General features: G+C 51.8%; 7 protein-coding genes across 7 annotated transcripts; 5 read left to right on the top strand and 2 right to left on the bottom strand.

Moving 5' to 3' along the window:
• Positions 1-221: 221 nt before the first annotated feature.
• On the top strand, positions 222-1,217 carry BO83DRAFT_407752 (NAD(P)-dependent oxidoreductase; the record flags this gene model as incomplete). Its single annotated transcript, XM_025533987.1, has 3 exons — positions 222-291; positions 354-410; positions 501-1,217. 3 exons carry the CDS (start codon positions 222-224, stop codon positions 1,016-1,018), a joined length of 645 nt encoding a protein of 214 aa, XP_025388972.1. The 3' UTR covers positions 1,019-1,217.
• Positions 1,218-1,484: 267 nt separating this feature from the next.
• BO83DRAFT_359576 (aconitate hydratase ACO2) lies at positions 1,485-4,139 on the top strand. Its single transcript, XM_025529362.1, has 2 exons — positions 1,485-1,569; positions 1,644-4,139. The coding sequence occupies exons 1-2, from the start codon at positions 1,525-1,527 to the stop codon at positions 4,014-4,016; spliced, it is 2,418 nt and encodes an 805-aa protein (XP_025388971.1). The 5' UTR covers positions 1,485-1,524; the 3' UTR covers positions 4,017-4,139.
• Positions 4,140-4,267: 128 nt separating this feature from the next.
• On the bottom strand, positions 4,268-8,452 carry BO83DRAFT_398264 (hybrid D-mandelate dehydrogenase-like dehydrogenase/2OG-Fe(II) oxygenase; the record flags this gene model as incomplete). Its single annotated transcript, XM_025533240.1, has 14 exons — positions 4,268-4,402; positions 4,487-4,852; positions 4,928-5,113; positions 5,172-5,209; positions 5,269-6,159; positions 6,210-6,337; positions 6,404-6,547; positions 6,612-6,668; positions 6,690-6,757; positions 7,237-7,422; positions 7,479-7,760; positions 7,846-8,060; positions 8,108-8,243; positions 8,273-8,452. 14 exons carry the CDS (start codon positions 8,450-8,452, stop codon positions 4,268-4,270), a joined length of 3,012 nt encoding a protein of 1,003 aa, XP_025388970.1.
• Positions 8,453-8,859: 407 nt separating this feature from the next.
• Positions 8,860-10,326, top strand: BO83DRAFT_359570 (NAD(P)-dependent alcohol dehydrogenase). The gene is made up of 2 exons (XM_025529361.1): positions 8,860-8,986; positions 9,055-10,326. The coding sequence occupies exons 1-2, from the start codon at positions 8,921-8,923 to the stop codon at positions 10,207-10,209; spliced, it is 1,221 nt and encodes a 406-aa protein (XP_025388969.1). The 5' UTR covers positions 8,860-8,920; the 3' UTR covers positions 10,210-10,326.
• A 1,555-nt stretch (positions 10,327-11,881) lies between these two features.
• On the bottom strand, positions 11,882-12,911 carry BO83DRAFT_416712 (ALDH-like protein; the record flags this gene model as incomplete). The annotated part of the gene is made up of 4 exons (XM_025534714.1): positions 11,882-12,026; positions 12,084-12,388; positions 12,426-12,530; positions 12,585-12,911. The coding sequence occupies 4 exons, from the start codon at positions 12,909-12,911 to the stop codon at positions 11,882-11,884; spliced, it is 882 nt and encodes a 293-aa protein (XP_025388968.1).
• A 320-nt stretch (positions 12,912-13,231) lies between these two features.
• Positions 13,232-14,496, top strand: BO83DRAFT_443915 (uncharacterized protein; the record flags this gene model as incomplete). The annotated part of the gene is made up of 5 exons (XM_025536471.1): positions 13,232-13,418; positions 13,473-13,543; positions 13,615-13,988; positions 14,064-14,128; positions 14,183-14,496. 5 exons carry the CDS (start codon positions 13,232-13,234, stop codon positions 14,494-14,496), a joined length of 1,011 nt encoding a protein of 336 aa, XP_025388967.1.
• Positions 14,497-15,936: 1,440 nt separating this feature from the next.
• BO83DRAFT_377917 (Ketol-acid reductoisomerase) lies at positions 15,937-17,620 on the top strand. The gene is made up of 2 exons (XM_025531118.1): positions 15,937-17,148; positions 17,215-17,620. Exons 1-2 carry the CDS (start codon positions 15,971-15,973, stop codon positions 17,240-17,242), a joined length of 1,206 nt encoding a protein of 401 aa, XP_025388966.1. The 5' UTR covers positions 15,937-15,970; the 3' UTR covers positions 17,243-17,620.
• The last annotated feature ends 14 nt before the right edge of the window (positions 17,621-17,634 follow it).

The following is a 17,634-nucleotide window of genomic DNA, read 5'->3' as shown; positions in this document are numbered from 1 at the left end:
CTCCGGACCCGAAGTATACCGGATCCGAGGGCCACTCCGGGCATCCCTGTAAAACTACTCCTCTTCCGTAATCGATAGATAATGACATCTGAAACGCGCGAGGGTACTTAGATGCCCCGAGCCTCTCTGAAAATCCAGAATAAGGCCAGACAAATAGTGCCCAGAGATCTTGGCTGGTTCAAGAGTTCGATACACGGCCGCTGGTGTCTTCAATCAGCAGTATGCGCGTTCTCGTAATTGGCGGGACCGGACGATGTGGTAGGCTTGTCATTGACGAGCTGCTGGGACGAGGTAGGCTCCTGCTACTTTATAAAACGTACGATGTGGTGATGAATATGGCTAATATGTCCAAGGCCACCAGGTCACTACCCTAGCCCGAACACCTGATGCGCTGGGTGGTCCACGACCCGGTCTAGATGTTATCCAAGGTTAGTACACGATGAAGTCTTGCTGCTGCTATTGCTTCGATTGAAAAGTGTTCCACGGCTGACATGTCTCAGGCACTCCGATGAACCTAGATGACGTACGAGCCGCGTTCAAAGCAGACAAGCCCGACGTGGTGATTGTAACGCTAAATGCGCCTCGAGCGAGCGATAGTCCGTTTGCTGCAGCCATCTCTCCCCCTCGTTTAATGGCCGACTGCAACGCCAATGTAGTGGCTGCAATGAAAGAGTTTGGGGTCCGCAAGACTGTGATTCTGCAGGCATTCGGGGTGGGAGCATCCTGGGCTAATCTGCACATTCTGCTGCGGCTACTCATGAAGACATCTAATATGTCACATCAGTACGATGATCATAATGAAACAGAAAGGGAAGTCCTGGCCAGCGGGGTCGGTTATGTGTTTGTAAGGCCGTCGCGGCTAGTCGAAACGGAAGAAACTGCCATCAAGGTGTGGCCGGATGACGGCAAGGGAGTTCCCATGATGGCTAGTACGAGTCGAATTAGCGTGGCGCGATATTTGGTCGATGTGGCCGAGAGTGATGAATGGGATAACACGGCTCCAGTTATCACCAACTGAATCGAATCGGGATCGGGACGGGAGGTGGAGATGTTGCGGGGGTGGAGATTGGTGTTGTTTAATCGTTTGTCTGTTTTGCTTGTGGGATTTCTGGGTCAGGGTGGGTATGTATAATTTTGATGATGTGATAATATTCCCGGCAGGTATACGGTATGCCTGGATGTGTAATGATAATGAGGAAATTGAACGAGGCATATAGTATGTGAAATTAGGGGATTGGTTTTCATTTACTACATAAATAATGCAGGCACTGCATATACCTTGATGATGTAAAATGTGGCTGTCCGGAACATTAATTGTTCCATCAGTTACTTGACCACATGATATTAGTGGCTTATCACGGATGAGTCATAATTGAGATCGACACCAGATCCGGCATCGGCGGTGGCGCGAGCCAATCAAGGGGAAGGTAAAAGAAAAGTGCCACTAGCATATGGCACAGAAAATTGCTCGTCGTTGAGTCTCTGTCACTTCCCTCTGCTATCATCCAAGTAACCGGCGTGACAATGGTGAGGCAGCTTGTTTGGCAGCGGGCCACCGCTTCTCAGAGGGTAAGTCGTGCCGTTATCAGCCCGATTGACTCCCTAGCAGCCTGGACTGACCACTCCACTTCCCCGTACTATAGCTGGCCCCGAAGTGCCTCTCTCCGCAACGACTGTTCAGTCGCCGTGGCCTGGCCACGGAGGCTTCTCCGGCAGCCTCCTCCCGCTTGCCTCCCTACCCGAAGATCGTTCAGAACCTCGAAAACGTCCGTCGCGTGCTTGGTCAGGACCGCAACTTGACCCTGGCGGAGAAGATCCTCTACGCCCATCTGGACAACCCCGAGGAGTCCCTTCTGACCGGCACCAACAATGGCCGTGACATTCGCGGCAAGGCCAACTTGAAGTTGAAGCCTGACCGCGTGGCGATGCAGGATGCGTCGGCCCAGATGGCTCTTTTGCAGTTCATGTCTTGCGGTCTCCCCTCGACGGCCGTGCCCGCGAGTATCCACTGCGACCACATGATTGTTGGTGAGCGTGGTGCTGACACTGATCTGCCGGCATCCATCAAGGGTAACAGCGAGGTGTTCGACTTCCTGGAGAGTGCCGCCAAGCGCTATGGAATTGAGTTCTGGCCTCCTGGTGCCGGTATCATTCACCAGAGCGTTCTGGAGAACTACGCTGCCCCGGGTCTGATGATGCTGGGAACTGACAGTCACACCCCCAACGCCGGTGGTCTGGGTGCCATTGCCATTGGTGTCGGTGGTGCGGATGCTGTTGATGCGCTGGTTGACGCCCCTTGGGAGCTCAAGGCGCCCCGCGTCCTGGGTGTGCGTCTGGAGGGCAAGCTCAACGGCTGGGCTGCCCCCAAGGATATCATCCTCCACTTGGCTGGTAAGCTCACCGTGCGTGGTGGAACCGGCTTCATCATTGAGTACCACGGACCTGGCCTGGAGACCCTGAGCTGCACTGGTATGGCCACCATCTGTAACATGGGTGCCGAGGTGGGCGCGACGACCTCCGTGTTCCCCTTCTCCCCCAACCACGTCCCCTACCTGCAGGCGACTCACCGGGCTGATGTTGCCCGTGCCGCCTCTGAGATCGCCGGTTCCGGTCCCAGGAACCTGCTCCGTGCCGACGGTGGTGCAGAGTATGACCAGCTGATCACCATTGATCTGTCGACGCTGGAGCCTCACATCAACGGTCCCTTCACCCCCGACCTCTCTGTTCCCCTGTCTGCTTTCGCCGACACCGTTCGTGAGAAGCAATGGCCCGAGTCCCTTGGAGCGGGTTTGATTGGTAGCTGCACCAACAGTTCCTACGAGGACATGACCCGTGCGGAGAACCTGGTCAAGCAGGCCTCTGCCGCCGGTCTTCAGCCCAAGTCCGACTTCTTCATCACTCCCGGTAGTGAGCAGATTCGCGCCACCCTGGACCGCGATCAGACTCTGTCGACTTTCTCCCAGGCCGGCGGTACCGTGCTGGCCAACGCCTGCGGTCCCTGCATTGGTCAGTGGAAGCGCACGGACGGTGTCCCCAAGGGCGAGGACAACGCCATTCTCACTTCCTACAACCGTAACTTCCCCGGTCGCAACGACGGCAACCGGAGAACCATGAACTTCCTGGCCTCTCCTGAGCTCGTCACCGCCATGGTTTACTCTGGAAGCACCACCTTCAACCCCATGACCGACAGCATTACCACCCCCAGCGGTGAGGAGTTCCGCTTCCAGCCTCCCACGGGCTACGCTCTTCCCAGTGATGGCTTTGCCGATGGCAACCCTGACTTCCAGCCCACTGCCGCTGTGCCCGATCCCTCTTGCGAAGTGATTGTCTCCCCCACCTCGGATCGTCTGGCTCTGCTGGAGCCCTTCGCTCCCTTCCCCAAGGGCGACCTTTCCGGCCTCAAGGTTCTGTACAAGGTCCGTGGCCAGTGCACGACTGACACCATCTCGGCGGCTGGTCCGTGGTTGAAGTACAAGGGTCACCTGCCCAACATCTCCGCCAACACCCTGATCGGTGCCGTCAATGCCGCCACCGGTGAGACCAACGTTGCCTACGACGAGGACGGCAAGCAGTACTCCATTCCGGACCTGGCCGCCCAGTGGAAGGCCAACGGTGTTGAGTGGCTGGTTGTGGCCGAGGAGAACTACGGTGAGGGTAGCGCACGTGAGCACGCTGCTCTACAGCCCCGTTACCTGGGTGGTCGCATCATCGTGGCCAAGAGCTTTGCCCGTATCCACGAGACGAACCTGAAGAAGCAGGGTGTCGTTCCCTTGACTTTCGAGAACCCGGCCGACTATGACAAGATTGATGCTTGTGACCAGGTGGCCACCGAGGGACTGTATGAGGTCTTGCAGGCTGGTGGACAAGGCTCCATCCAGCTGCGGGTGACCAAGCGCAGCGGCGAGTCGCTGGTGGTCCCCGTCAAGCACACTCTCAGTCCGGACCAGTGTGCTTTTGTCCTGGCCGGTAGTGCGTTGAACTTGTTGGCTCAGAAGGCCAACAAGAAAAGTGCTTGATTAATGAGTGATGGGTGAAAATTAAGCGAAGTGTACATATATCCATCTGTTGGTGTTTTGTTTCATTTACTTTCGAGCGTTATATTAGTAGAATATGTTAGACAATAAACTGTTTAGACTTGATTCGTGCATCCTAGCAAGTAGATGCTATATAAACATAACCAAGAGCTCAGCAACGCTTATGGAGCAAGCCAAAAGCAGCTAGTCCATCCAACGTATTCATCCTACCAGCACCAAGCAACGAGTGTCCCCTACTTCCCATCATAAGCCCACTCCCTCCCCAACTCCAGATTTCCCTTTCCCATCTCCTCGACCCCCACAAACTCCGGCTTAATATACCTCGCCGTCAACGCAAACCTCAACCTCTTATCCGGAATAACCGAATGCTACACAATCAGCATCCACTGCACCTACCCCAACCATCTTCATAAAAGAGACACAGAAAGAAATAAAGCAGGAATGAATCATACCTCGAAAAACTTCTGTAATGCCTCCCCAGTCATAACCACCAAATCTCCATGATTCACCTCCATCTTAATACACGGCGTCGCCTCCCCTCCCCCACCAGTACCACCTTTCTTCAAACTCAAGCCCTCACGCCTCAACTCATCATAACCCTCGCGATCAATACTCCCACTCAGCAAGCCCGCCTTAAGCTCCCTCCGCCGGAGGAAATTCTTGCACCCAGGCAAGACCGGATCCTCTTCGAGGAGTTTCTTCGCTCTGCTGTAGCCATGGTAGTATTTGTATTTCATGCGCACGAGCATGGTGGATTTTGCGCCTAAAGAGAGGGTGGAGATTGTTGGGCCGAGGGAAGATTCGCCGTCGTCGTGGTACTATCCTTAGAGTGAATATCTTTGGGCGGAGTTTTCGGGAGTATGGGAAAGAGGGCAAGGGAGGGATGTACATACCCCGATTCTCATATCCTCCAGATACCCCAACAGGAGCATTTCGTTTGGCGGAAGGAAGGTATCCCCCGCGGCGAGATGGGCTTGCTTGCTGGCCCAGATTAGGCGGCCCATGGCTCGCAGGATTGGGGGACAGGCTTCGTTGAAGGACTTGGAGGAGACGGAGACGACATATTTGTATGGCATGCCCTGTTTCATTTCTCGGTTAGGTTCTGGTGTGTATATGATAGGAAAGTGGTGAACGCACATAATTAACAGCGAAATGAGCAGTCAGCGTCCCGGCAACTACATGATCGTTAGCATCCACCTCGTCATCCCCAAAGACAACAAGATAGGTAGCTCACCCACGCTCTGCGCCAACGGATACCTCCTCAACCCCAACTCCTCGCACTGCAACTGTCCGAATAACTCATCTGGCCCATTACGCCGGGTATTTATCTCGCGATTCGCAACTAAATGCATGATACGCCCCACCCCGGAGATAGTATACGTAAGTTTTCTATACGGATAAAGAGATACATCATCAACCTCCGGAACCATGAACTTGGCATCCCAGCTAAGCGCACGCTTAATAGGGCTTGTTTCCATGTCGTCGATTACCCATCGCAGGGCGATAGGTCGTATGGGCAGAATGTGCTCAAAGGGACACTTCCACTCCCCGTCCCTGTCCCTGACGGAATCATCATCAGCGCATCGCCATCCCCACCAAAACCTCCGGGAAATGCACCGCCTGCAGAGGGGACATATGATCCCTTTCCAGGTGATTCTCTTCGACAAAGCATCGCTATCAGCATCTTTCAGTGTGGAAAGTAAGTCCGGTACGAGGCTGTAATGTGGCTGGATGCTTGGGTCCTGGGGAAGACGGGATTTGAGGAATTTCTCGTGGAAGGTGAGATCCGCTGGTGCTGAAGACGAGCCACTGATCATCCAGAAGAGCTTACAAGATGGCTGCAGACACATCCAACCTTGATCGTATATGCGTATGCTATGTTGATCGCACGCTTCGCAGCGGGCTTGCTCTGCCTGCATCGCATAATCCCTCTTCTTCCTCTCTAGGGGAAGGGGGGAATGCTTCGCAGCCCACCAGCTCTTACTACCCAGATCCAACTTCTCGAACCGGACCTTTGCACCCGTTCTTCTACCGATGCGTTCGTACCACACGTGCGTGATTCGGAAATACGCCATGACATTGTATCGGTGCGGGAGGGATCTGTTTAGAAGAGTGTTGCGGTTTCCTGTAGGATTATCAACATGGCAATGCGAAGAAACGGCACGGCCTACTCACCAATAACGATACCCACTGGAACCTTCAGCTTCATACTATTCAATATACTGCTCATCGCCGCACCATCGCCATCCTGGTCCTTGATGAGCACTAAGTTTCCGTTTGCATCTTTGGTACAGCCGCCTCCGCTGGACATGATATTGTTAGACTCTGTTACCACATAATGTGAAATTCAGAAGAAGAGGTGAACATACACACGAGTAATAACCACCTCGTCATCCAAATACGACCGTATCCCGCAGTCTGCATCGATCAGGAATCCCCAGCATATGTTGCCGTTGTGGTAGACTCCGCCTTGCACGGAGCGGAACCAGGGCAGGGCGTCACAGAGTTCGGGTCTGTTCTGATCACGGTTTATATGGATTAATACGTTCTAGGAAGAGGGTGGATGGTATGCGTTACCTCGGCCCAGGCTTGGGGGTGGCCTTCTGTTTCTTGTCCTTGGCGTTCCGGCCGAGGCTGTAAGTGGGTATGCTCTACAGGACTGGATTTAGGGATAGAGGTAGAGATTTTCGTAGGGCGAGGCTTTTGTGGTCGTGTGATGCGCCCTGAGGTCACGGGCTGGGGTTGGGGTTTTGTTGTTGTTGTTGCCCTAGTGGGTCTTTTGGGGCTCATGGTGGGTGGTGTATAGATAGGTAAATAATGAGTGGTTGTATGGGAATATATGGAAAGAGAGTATACTGTTTCGAAGGAGTGGTTGGAAGAATCGTTTGGTAGTAGATAGTGTCAAGTCTATGCGAAGTGTGGTTAGCTGGTAGTCGTGGTCATAAGTTGTTATGTAGTCATGACGGAGGGGTGAGGATATCAGTATAGCGTCATCAAGTGCTGAACTGTGAGGGTCAAAAGTGCTGGGGGTAAGTTCTATCTAAGAGCAAGAGTTAAATATGAGCCCCATCTGAAGGAAGCTGTAGTATGGAGAGGATTTAGATTTTAGGGTATGAAATATTCTGATCTATGCGATATCTAAATAAGGTTGGTATCCCTCACAATACATCTATTTCCCAAACACATCCTTCTGCTCCGGCACCAACGTAATCATCTTCCCTGTTTCCACGCCGGAGCGCAGGTTATTCAACACGAGCAACTCCATCTCTCGTTGTGTCTCATAAGTCATGGTACCAATATGCGGCAACAGCATGACCCGGGGGTTGTTCACCAAGCCCGGCTCGATTGCGGGTTCATTCTCGTAGACATCCAGTCCAGCCGACCATACCTAAATCATCACATTAGCCCGGTTACCCTTACTTTCAAATGAAATTTTAAACTAACCTTGCCCGACTCCAGCGCCTCAACCAAGGCCTTCTCATCAATCAGCGCTCCACGCGCCGTGTTGACAATGATGACTCCATCCTTCATCTTCTGAAACTCTGATTTGCCGATAATGTGACGAGTGGACGCATTGAGCGCCAGGTTCAAACTCAACACATCAGCATTGGCGAGCAGTTCATCAAACGAGACGTAGGTCGCTCCGTCCTCGAGTTCCGGGGACAGACGCGACCGGTTATGGTACTGGATGGTCATTCCGAAGGCGCGCGCACGTCGAGCCACCTCCTGCAACTCATTAATATGATGCTCCTTGGGTCCTGTGTGCTTAACTTACACGGCCGATTCCTCCCATGCCGAGAATTCCAAGCACCTTGTTCTGGGGATCATGTCCGAGGCCAGTTTGGCCGAGAAACTTTCCTATTCCATGGTTATATTTGGTTGTGACTGGGTTGGAATGGATAGGCTCACCTTCGCGGAGCGACGAGACGGGAATGTATGCCTGTCGCAATGCGCCGATCATTAGGAAGATGGCCACGTCGGCGGTGGCATTGTTGACTGCAACGGGGGTGCTAGAGACAGCGATTCCTGGGATGGTTAGTGTGCGTCATGCTAGTAGGAGAGGCTGTGTGTACCTTTCTTTGTGCAGGCCGCGACGTCGATGTTATCGTAGCCTGCGCCATTGTGGGCGATGTACTTGAGTGAGGAGGGCAGGACGGAAACTAGTTCTGCGTCGAATGGGCCGGTGAACTGAAGCGCTTTAGCTATTACCTTAAGATATAGTCATGAAGTCTGCCCACCTTCGTAGATGTATTGGAGCGATAGATGGCGACAACATCGTCGTACTGGCCGTCGCGACAGTTGCGGAGAAAGTCCTCGCGAGTTCCGGAGGGGAATTCCTTCAAGGTCAGGATGGAGGAGAGATCATTCCATTCGGGGATGGAGTGGGTGATGGCACCGATCAGCAATGCGGCGGGCATGATGGCGATGATGTCAAAGGAAAAGAGTATCCTGCGGGGAGAAGAGGGGAAGGAAAGGAAGAAGAAAAGACGAACAGAAGATGTGAGGGATATACAACGGGGAATATCCGATTAATCAGGGCATTTATGAATGGCCGGTGGAGATAGATCCACCATTTGGCGTGGGGGGAGACATTTGATTACTTTGTAATCTAGAAACATATCATCCAGCGATAATAACGCAATAATACAGCAATAACCAGATAGAAAAGAGGGTATGCGGGGTCGGCCATCCAATTTGGGATGCCGTCGGCTATTGACCGGGTAGGAGTCAATAGCCGACGCGGAGCTCCTCCGGCGACTGAATCCATTACTTCTCATTCAAAAGATTACATTTCTTCCCCCACGTCATGTATTGAGTTTCCATTCCTCTTTCCATTCATTTTTACACTTCTCCTTTTCACCCTCACTCTCCTCTTCATAATCATCATGACCGTCAACTCTACAGAAACCACCCAGGCCCTCGTCCTGCATGGCGCCAAAGACCTCCGCCTAGTAAGAGCTTCCCCGCACCCCACTCTCTTACTCCTTCTATCTTCAAAAACATCTCTAACAAAAACCAGGAGTCGCGCCCTCTCTCCCCTCCAACCGGCAGTGAAGTCCAAGTCGCCATCCGCGCCACTGGTCTCTGTGGCTCCGACCTGCACTACTACACCCACGGACGCAATGGCGACTTCCTGGTGCGCGAACCCATGTGCCTGGGCCACGAATCCTCCGGCATCGTCACAGCCATCGGCCCCGAGGTAACCACCCACGCCGTGGGCGACCGCGTCGCCCTGGAAGTCGGCTTTGCCTGTCATCAATGCGCCCTCTGTCAACAAGGGCGCTATAACATTTGCCCTCAGATGAAGTTCCGCAGCAGCGCGAAACTCTTCCCTCATCTCGACGGCACCCTCATGGAACGTACCAACCACCCCGCCTCCCTCTGCCACAAGCTTCCCTCTCACGTCTCCTACGCCGGCGGTGCCCTCGTTGAGCCCCTCGCCGTCTGCCTACATGCCATCCGCCGCTCCCGGCCCCCAACCGCCGAGGACGTCTCCCTCGCGCAGTCCCTCGGCGAACCCACCGCCGCCTTGATCTTCGGCGCCGGTGCCATCGGCCTCCTCCTGGCCTCTGCGCTGGCCGCCTCCCAGAACTTTTCCTCCATTGTGGTGGCAGACATTGATGCCTCCCGTCTGGCTATTGCCGACGAGCTGGGACTGGGTCTCAAAACCACTCTCATCCCCAAGGCGGATCCCGCGAACCCGGCGCCAGCCCGCGATGCTCCGGCCGCAGAACAGACGGCGTGGGCACTGCAGAATGCCCAGCGCGTGGCTGGAATTTTGAAGGAGTCAGCGGGTGTGGAGAAGACGGGCTATGCGCGCGTGTATGACTGCACGGGTGTGCCGGCGTGCGTGCAGGCGGGAATCTATGCTGCGGGGGCGGGTGGAGTGCTGGTACAGATTGGCATGGGCCATCCCGTGCAGACGCTCCCTGTTGGAGCGGCGGCGCTGAGAGAGGTTGATATCCTGGGAGTATTCCGGTATGATGGGTATGCGTATCCCGCGGCTATTGAGCTGATGGCGAGTGGGAAGATGGATCGTGTGGAGAAGTTGGTGGTGACGCATCGGGTGGCGCTGGCGGATGGGGATCGAGCGTTCAACCTGTCGGGCAAGGGAGTGGATGAGGAGGGGAGGCCGGTGGTGAAGGTGGTTATCGAGAGTGGAAGCGATGCTTGAGCGGATGAACGAATCTATCCAAAGTGATGACGGTGACGATGACGACGATGATGAAGTTACGGTGTGTATAGTAGTAGAGCAATCCCAAAGAACAAACCCGTATTCACATAGCCCTGCATATAATATATGAAAAATACTATCCCAACTAGATGTTCTACCTGTTATGTATCCCGTCCATACCTACATGCTCACAATATTAGTCACCTCCTCCACCAGTCTCCGGGTGTGAACCGTTACCGCTACCTCTAAAATAGCTTCAGCATATAGGACCACACGTATCACCCAACTGTGGCCGGCACAATGTCACTGATGCCGATATTTTACTCTGATAACGTCATCAACGATACGTCATCTACATTTTCCCAGGACTTCTGGGATATTGTTGTCTTCTCCATGCATAAACTTGGATAATCTTCTCAATAACTTCTGCTACTTCTCTCCAAGTTCGTAATCCAGTATATGTGGCCCAAATATAGAAGCCTACAGCTTTGGATTTATCATGTGCATGCTAGGAGGAGCTAAGTTGTAGGGAATCAAGGTCTCGGAAGAGGACGACATGGAATATGATAATGGCAGGGTCAAATTGGAAAGAAAAGATGTCAGATCGCTTGGAATCTGCAGTCATGAAGAATGGAGGCCATAAACAGATAATAAGGAGATCTTGGTAATAAAACATGCATTTCCGAGCAGGACAGTGACTTTGTGGCGAGCCATGTTTAGGTGTTGGTATACATCGTATGCATCCTTCATGTATATTGACTCTCGGAAAATTCTTTTGGTCCGTCAGTGGTATCCTAACCTAAATTTCTGCGAATTTGACAGTACAGCATCCTATAAGCAGGTTCTAGTTTTGAATACTGGTCTAAATCCCATCTTTATACTTGTCTATCAACATAGCAATAACTCATTATCACACCACATACGGCATTCCCCGTAAGATGTACTTGTGAGCCTCAATCTGAAGCCGGAGGAAAACATGCTGCTCTTCGAATGAACTAAAACTGACTCTCCGCTTTATGTCATGAGAGAAGTCACTGAGCCGGTAGACGATGAAAGCATATTTAGCTGCTTCCTGGTGTTTATCGGGCTGTCCTTATGTGACGTCAGTAATAGATGGTCATGTGTCGCATACAGGTATGTCTCCTTTGTCTTACTTTGATACAAGCTGTGCAGGTCAACATTACAAATGACAGAGATTGGTGAAGAGAAGAAGGTAGAAGAGTCAGAGTAGAAATACGGGGAGGAGGATGGAGAGAAACACGAATAATGATAAACACAGTGAATGATCTTCTTCATGACGACAAGGACAGTGAATGGTAGTTTCTGCAAGATCATGCCTGCTGTTTAAAATCAGTATATACTGAATAGCGCGAAATTGTTGTGGGAAATGCTAGTGGTAAACCTGTCTCTCTAATCGAAGCCTCGTGGTCATCAGTCGATAAGTATAGGTCTGAGTTCCTTGCCACCATTGTATGGACCACCAGATACCAGTTGTAAACAACATACTGTAGCAAATCAATCACTGAGGTTTATTAAGATCTAAGCAGTGCGTATATGTGAACGAATTGGTGATACATCTTCCATTGCCAGACATGAGTTTTTCGAACATTTACAAGTCACCAAGCAAGATAAGCATCCGACAATGTACTTCTCACCTCTTCCATACGCTGCCTCAATCCTTCCAAGTCACAGACTTAGTCACAAGGTACTCATTCAATCCCTCCTCTGCATTGAACCGCCCCCAACCGGAGTCCTTGGTTCCACCGTATGGAAGGACCGGTTCATCATGCATATTCATACCATTCATATGCACTACGCTGGATCAGTCAGTATCTCTGCTTAGCCATTCTCATCTACTCAGGTAGGTAACATACCCAAACTCCAGCTGCTTAGCTATTGCAAGACCTTTACGAAGGTCTTTTGTGAAAACAGAAGCAGAGCTGCCGTATCCAACACTATTGGTGATTCTGACAGCTTCATCGTCGCTCCTGATAAGCATGCAAGCCGTCAATGTAGTATATTCCCCCTCGAGCCACACTCTCATGTTTGGGTTAACATAAGCGAGCACGAACGGGCTAATACTCAGAACACCGTCGCAACTTGGTTCTATCTCAAGCTTTCCATGGAGTAACTCGGCACCACATTCCACAGCGCTCGTAATCATGCTCTCCGCGTGAGACTTTATAAGTGCATTGACGAATATGAGCGGAAAGCACTTGGGCATCCGTCATGCTCAGAGCATATTTCAGGGCATCCATGAATTCTTCAGCAATAGAGGCATCAACAAGGATACGACCAGTTGACATGTAGATTCGATAGGACTATCCTTAATCAGTAATGTATTCTCACCGATGAGAGTGAATGACAAATCGTACGTTCAACATAAGTCCAGCCAGCACATCCGCCTCAACATGCATATAGTTTGCGAATTCTCTTCGACGTCTCTCGAGAACATTGGCTGTCTCAAGCAGGATATAACGTCTGACAGCAGGCTTGGTACGAGCCCCCGCTGGAAATGCTGCCTTCGCTGTCTCAATAGCCGTCGTCGCATCGGCAAACGTAGTACATGCTGCTTCCCAGCAAGTCTTGCCGGTCACAGGGCTCTCAATCTCGAACGGGTGCGAGCCGCCATAGTCTCGGCCGTTGATGAGCAGGGCAACCTTGGCGACAGAGGCTGCGATAGCCGTGGAAGAAGGATCCATGATCGGTCACACAGGATGTAAGGATGGAAGACGACTTGCTAGTTTTGCTTAGTGGTGAGCAGGTGGAAGAAGGACGTGGGCTGGTGACACAGGGATTCAATGGAAGAAAGCCACTGACGGGGATTGCCAGTCCGTCCCTTCCGCTCATAGGCAGTCACTAGGGGTTACATTGCACAAACCCATCGGAAGAAAGAGTATCTGATCCCAGAACGCAATAAAAGTCTAATGGTTCCCAAAGCTGACTTGATTCCCCGCAGCTCCTCACTCATGTTGCCTTTCGCTCCTCCTTGAGGCTCATTGCGCGTCATCTGTGAATCAGGATGGGCCCCAGCGCCAAGGGGAAGGAGATGATTGTGATTGTCTCCGTCCTGGTCGGCCTTGCGTGCCTCAGTATGGCTTTACGATTTGTTGCCAGAGTCAAGCGGCGCACTGGTTTCGGAGTAGATGATTGTCTCTGCTTCGTGGCTGTCATACTGATTTTGGGGATGTTGATTGAGCTGATTCTGTGTAAGCTTCCGGATGCTCTCAATAGCATCTGTCTGACTGGATGAATCGTATCAGGGTGTTTCATTGGTGGGAATGGCTACCATTTATCTGATCTCGATACTAGGGCCATTACACTGTTCTATAAAGTGGGTGTTTCACTTAGGATACACTACCATCAGCAGCCTTGTTCTTCAAGCCCTCACTGAGGTTCAACTAGATATTCCTGTCTAGCCAATTCACCTATTTCGTCTTGACCCCGGTGATCAAGATCTCCTTCATCTGCTTCTACCGCCGCCTCTTCACTACTAAACGGTTCCTTCGCTTCACCTTCTGCCTGAATATCCTCATTACCGCATGGTCCTCGGGTATCTTCATGGCCTGTGCATTGCAATGCCGCCCGCTTCGCGCCTACTGGGATATAAAGGTCAAGGGACACTGCTTCAGCGCGACCACTTTCATCATTGTTAATCAGGGTTTCAACGTGGTCATGGACTTTGTCATCCTCGCAGTCCCGATACCTATGATTTGGAGACTGCATCGCTCATGGCAGGATAAGCTGGCGTTGAACGCCGTTTTTGCGCTAGGTGCATTGTGAGTTGACATTGGCTTCTTGCTTTCAGACCCTAAATTTGAGAACCAGTTTCTAATATTTCTTCCCCTTCATAGTGTATGTTTCGCAAGTATATATCGAATAATAGTTCTATTCTACATCGACCTGAAGGACGTGACATGTGAGACTCTTCATGATAAACCAACACATCGAGAAGCAGGTTGACTATGATTAGATACTATCTACGACGCCACTCTATGGACCCATATCGAGCCATCTGTCGGGCTAGTCGTTTCTTGTCTCCCAATCATTCGCGGAATGTTTCCACGATGTACATCGGCGGGTCACAAACAGCGGACGACTTCAAGTTTAGGGCATTCTTCGACCGGCACAACTTGGTCTGGTGGTATTGAGCACGAGCTTTTTGACGGTCGAAAAGGGCTACGAGGCGGGTGTACAATTGGGGGGAGAACCTGTCATCGGTCTGAGAATGCGATTGAACTCGAGAATATAAGGGTGACGACGGATATAGAGGTGCAGATTGGGTGATAACCTTTCTCTCGAAGAAGAAAGTGGGGATTGATTTCGACCACAGTCTATATAAATGAGCCTTTGGCATAAGCTCCCCCATTCGTAGTATTTCGTGGGTTGAGATTTCCTAACGCCAAAGAAGGGCAGAAAAAGATCGAAGGGCGAGGCTGCTCTTGTGTGAAATTCTTTCTCATCCACTAGCTTTGCTGCCTATGGATGCTTGCCATAGGACGGAAACTGTGATAATGCTCCATATGTATGGTATCCTTCTACCTCCGATGGGGTGAGGGGAGTGGGAGATGCATTGAGACATCATGGTTTCCTAGGGTCGAGCATACCACATCTCCTGCTACATCTCCATTAAGAAAAGCATTGCAGTGCTGACAGCAGTGTGCTTCCTATACTAGTAATCAGGGTTACTCAAGGCTGATGCGAGACTGAGGACGGGGTTTCAAATAGAACTGTCCAACATCAACAAAGGCCGCATGATCATGTTCCGCTATATTACATTCAATTCCGATCTATACACTTTTGATCAGCTGTTATCGCCAAACTAAGAGCAAAAGCATTTTAGGGATGCAGTGAGCTACATATAACTTTGAATCTGGCTTTCGAAAACTGCCATCAGCTCAAAGATCAGTACTATGTTGCGAGGAATTCCCAAAGCTGATATGTTCCCCATGTTTGGAGTCAGTTGGAGATAAACGCTTCAAGCCAAAGGGAAATATATATATTTATCCCGGATACTAGAGATAGTATTCATGCTGTGAACAGTCTTGCTATATGGCATGGTAACATGTACCAGGATTGGAAAAAATGTACAATCATAATGTTATAAGTTTCCAAAACTAAACTCCTATCTCGGCATTCTATATTTTAGTCACTGATATCCTCCCAGTAGTTATACTCTATATCATTATTTAGAGTGACTCAACATGCCAAGAATCTAGCTAGCTAGCTAGCTAACACATGAAACGGGGTCTTCTAGGCCTTGGAGAACCCCTTAGCGTCCAAAAATACGGTCCTCGGACAGCCAATCCGGTTAGAATGTCTGTATAGCTCCATCACCAGCACTGAGTCAAGGTGCGTGAGTCACCGAGTTGTCTTTCCCCAGACTCCATCTGGGGCATCACAAACCTGCAACAGGAAAGAAAAGCCCAGCTGCGTATCAGGTGATTTCCCCGTAGCGAGCGGCGACAGACTAACCCCGAAGCGGCAAGGCCCGCGCCTCAGGTGATCTCCACGTCCACGGAACGCGCAGCCATTGACCAATCAAATGCCCGGCAATCCGACATCGGCCGGGGAGTAGCAGTCCAACTCCGGATCACGTGTCCCAGAGCAGGCCGATCTCGTCCCCAGCAACGAGTTTATAAAGTTGCAACCGGCTGCTTCCCTCCTCCCTCTTCCCTTTTCCTCTTTCTCATCCAATTCCTTCACTTCCTTTCTTTCCATTTCACCCTCTCCCCTCTTCTTCTCACACCCTCTTCACACAATGGCCTCCCGTGGACTTCCCCGTGCCCTCCGCCTGGCCCGCGTCTCGGCCCCCCGGTCCGTCGTGACTGCTGCTCTCCCCCGTCCCTCCCTGGCCAAGGCTGCCTCCGCCGCTCTCCCCCGTGTGACCGCCACCCCCGTCGTCCCCTCCCGCGGTGTTAAGACCATCACTTTCGCCGATGACAAGGAGACCGTCTACGAGCGTGAGGACTGGCCCCGCGAGAAGCTCCAGGAGTACTTCAAGAACGACACCCTTGCCCTGATCGGCTACGGCTCCCAGGGTCACGGTCAGGGTCTCAACCTCCGTGACCAGGGTCTGAACGTCATTGTCGGTGTCCGTAAGGATGGTGCTTCCTGGAAGGAGGCCATCCAGGACGGCTGGGTTCCCGGCAAGAACCTGTTCGATGTCACTGAGGCCGTCAAGAAGGGTACCATCATCATGAACCTGCTCTCCGACGCTGCTCAGTCCGAGACCTGGCCCACCCTGAAGCCCCTCATCACCAAGGGCAAGACTCTCTACTTCTCCCACGGTTTCTCCCCCGTCTTCAAGGACCTCACCAAGGTCGATGTTCCCACCGACGTCGACGTCATCCTCGTCGCCCCCAAGGGTTCCGGCCGTACCGTCCGTACCCTCTTCCGTGAGGGCCGTGGTATCAACTCCTCCGTCGCCGTCTTCCAGGACGTCACCGGCCAGGCCAAGGAGCGCGCCATTGCCATGGGTGTCGCCGTCGGTTCCGGCTACCTCTACGAGACCACCTTCGAGAAGGAGGTCTACTCCGACCTCTACGGTGAGCGTGGTTGCCTCATGGGTGGTATCCACGGTATGTTCCTCGCTCAGTACGAGGTCCTCCGTGAGCGTGGCCACTCCCCCTCCGAGGCCTTCAACGAGACCGTCGAGGAGGCTACCCAGTCCCTCTACCCTCTCATCGGTGCCAACGGCATGGACTGGATGTACGCCGCTTGCTCCACCACCGCCCGTCGTGGTGCCCTCGACTGGTCCAACCGCTTCAAGGACAACCTGAAGCCCCTCTTCAACGAGCTCTACGACAGCGTCCGTGATGGCTCCGAGACCAAGCGCTCGCTCGAGTACAACTCCCAGAAGGACTACCGCGAGAAGTACGAGAAGGAGATGCAGGACATCCGTGATCTCGAAATCTGGCGCGCCGGCAAGGCCGTTCGGTACGTTATTCCCCATTCATTATATTCTATGTATGAGAATTTCTGCTAACATTTCTATTCTTATAGCTCCCTCCGCCCCGAGAACCAGAAGTAAATCTATTCATAATGTGTTATTAGCATATCCCCGGTGGGAAAAGTTACGGTGTACCATGATCTAGGGAATTGTTTTCAGTCGAGTTTCTTATTTTTACTGGGTTGTATATCGGGCCGGAATAAAATTTTTCTTATTCTTTCTTCATCTTCTTTCCTCAATTGAGTATCGATTGTAGTTGTGTGGAGTGGCAGTTGTAGGAAAGAGGCAGTCATGAGTCATCGATTTAGGAAAATTGCAACGGGCGGCAGATCATCCGGGGCCAGATTTCCCCGCGATCCGATCTGCATTGACGATGACTTTTTACCAAGGACATTGTCATGATTTACATTTTTTGCTGAGTATTAATTTAATTGATGTCTGGAGACCCTTGGAAGGAGGATAATGAATACAAT

This window comes from Aspergillus eucalypticola (assembly GCF_003184535.1).
Source record: "Aspergillus eucalypticola CBS 122712 chromosome Unknown BO83scaffold_10, whole genome shotgun sequence".
NCBI lineage: Eukaryota > Fungi > Ascomycota > Eurotiomycetes > Eurotiales > Aspergillaceae > Aspergillus > Aspergillus eucalypticola.
The sequence above is the reverse complement of the archived record's forward strand: the minus strand, read 5'-3'. Positions and strand labels throughout refer to the sequence as shown.

Excerpts from the sequence above, each read along its gene's own strand:
- BO83DRAFT_377917 (XM_025531118.1), top strand. The coding sequence starts at position 15,971 with ATGGCCTCCCGTGGACTTCCCCGTGCCCTCCGCCTGGCCCGCGTCTCG. Across the intron at positions 17,149-17,214 it reads CGCGCCGGCAAGGCCGTTCG|CTCCCTCCGCCCCGAGAACC; the intron begins GTACGTTATTCC and ends CTATTCTTATAG.
- BO83DRAFT_359570 (XM_025529361.1), top strand. The coding sequence starts at position 8,921 with ATGACCGTCAACTCTACAGAAACCACCCAGGCCCTCGTCCTGCATGGC. Across the intron at positions 8,987-9,054 it reads GCGCCAAAGACCTCCGCCTA|GAGTCGCGCCCTCTCTCCCC; the intron begins GTAAGAGCTTCC and ends AACAAAAACCAG.
- BO83DRAFT_359576 (XM_025529362.1), top strand. The coding sequence starts at position 1,525 with ATGGTGAGGCAGCTTGTTTGGCAGCGGGCCACCGCTTCTCAGAGG. Across the intron at positions 1,570-1,643 it reads GGGCCACCGCTTCTCAGAGG|CTGGCCCCGAAGTGCCTCTC; the intron begins GTAAGTCGTGCC and ends CCCGTACTATAG.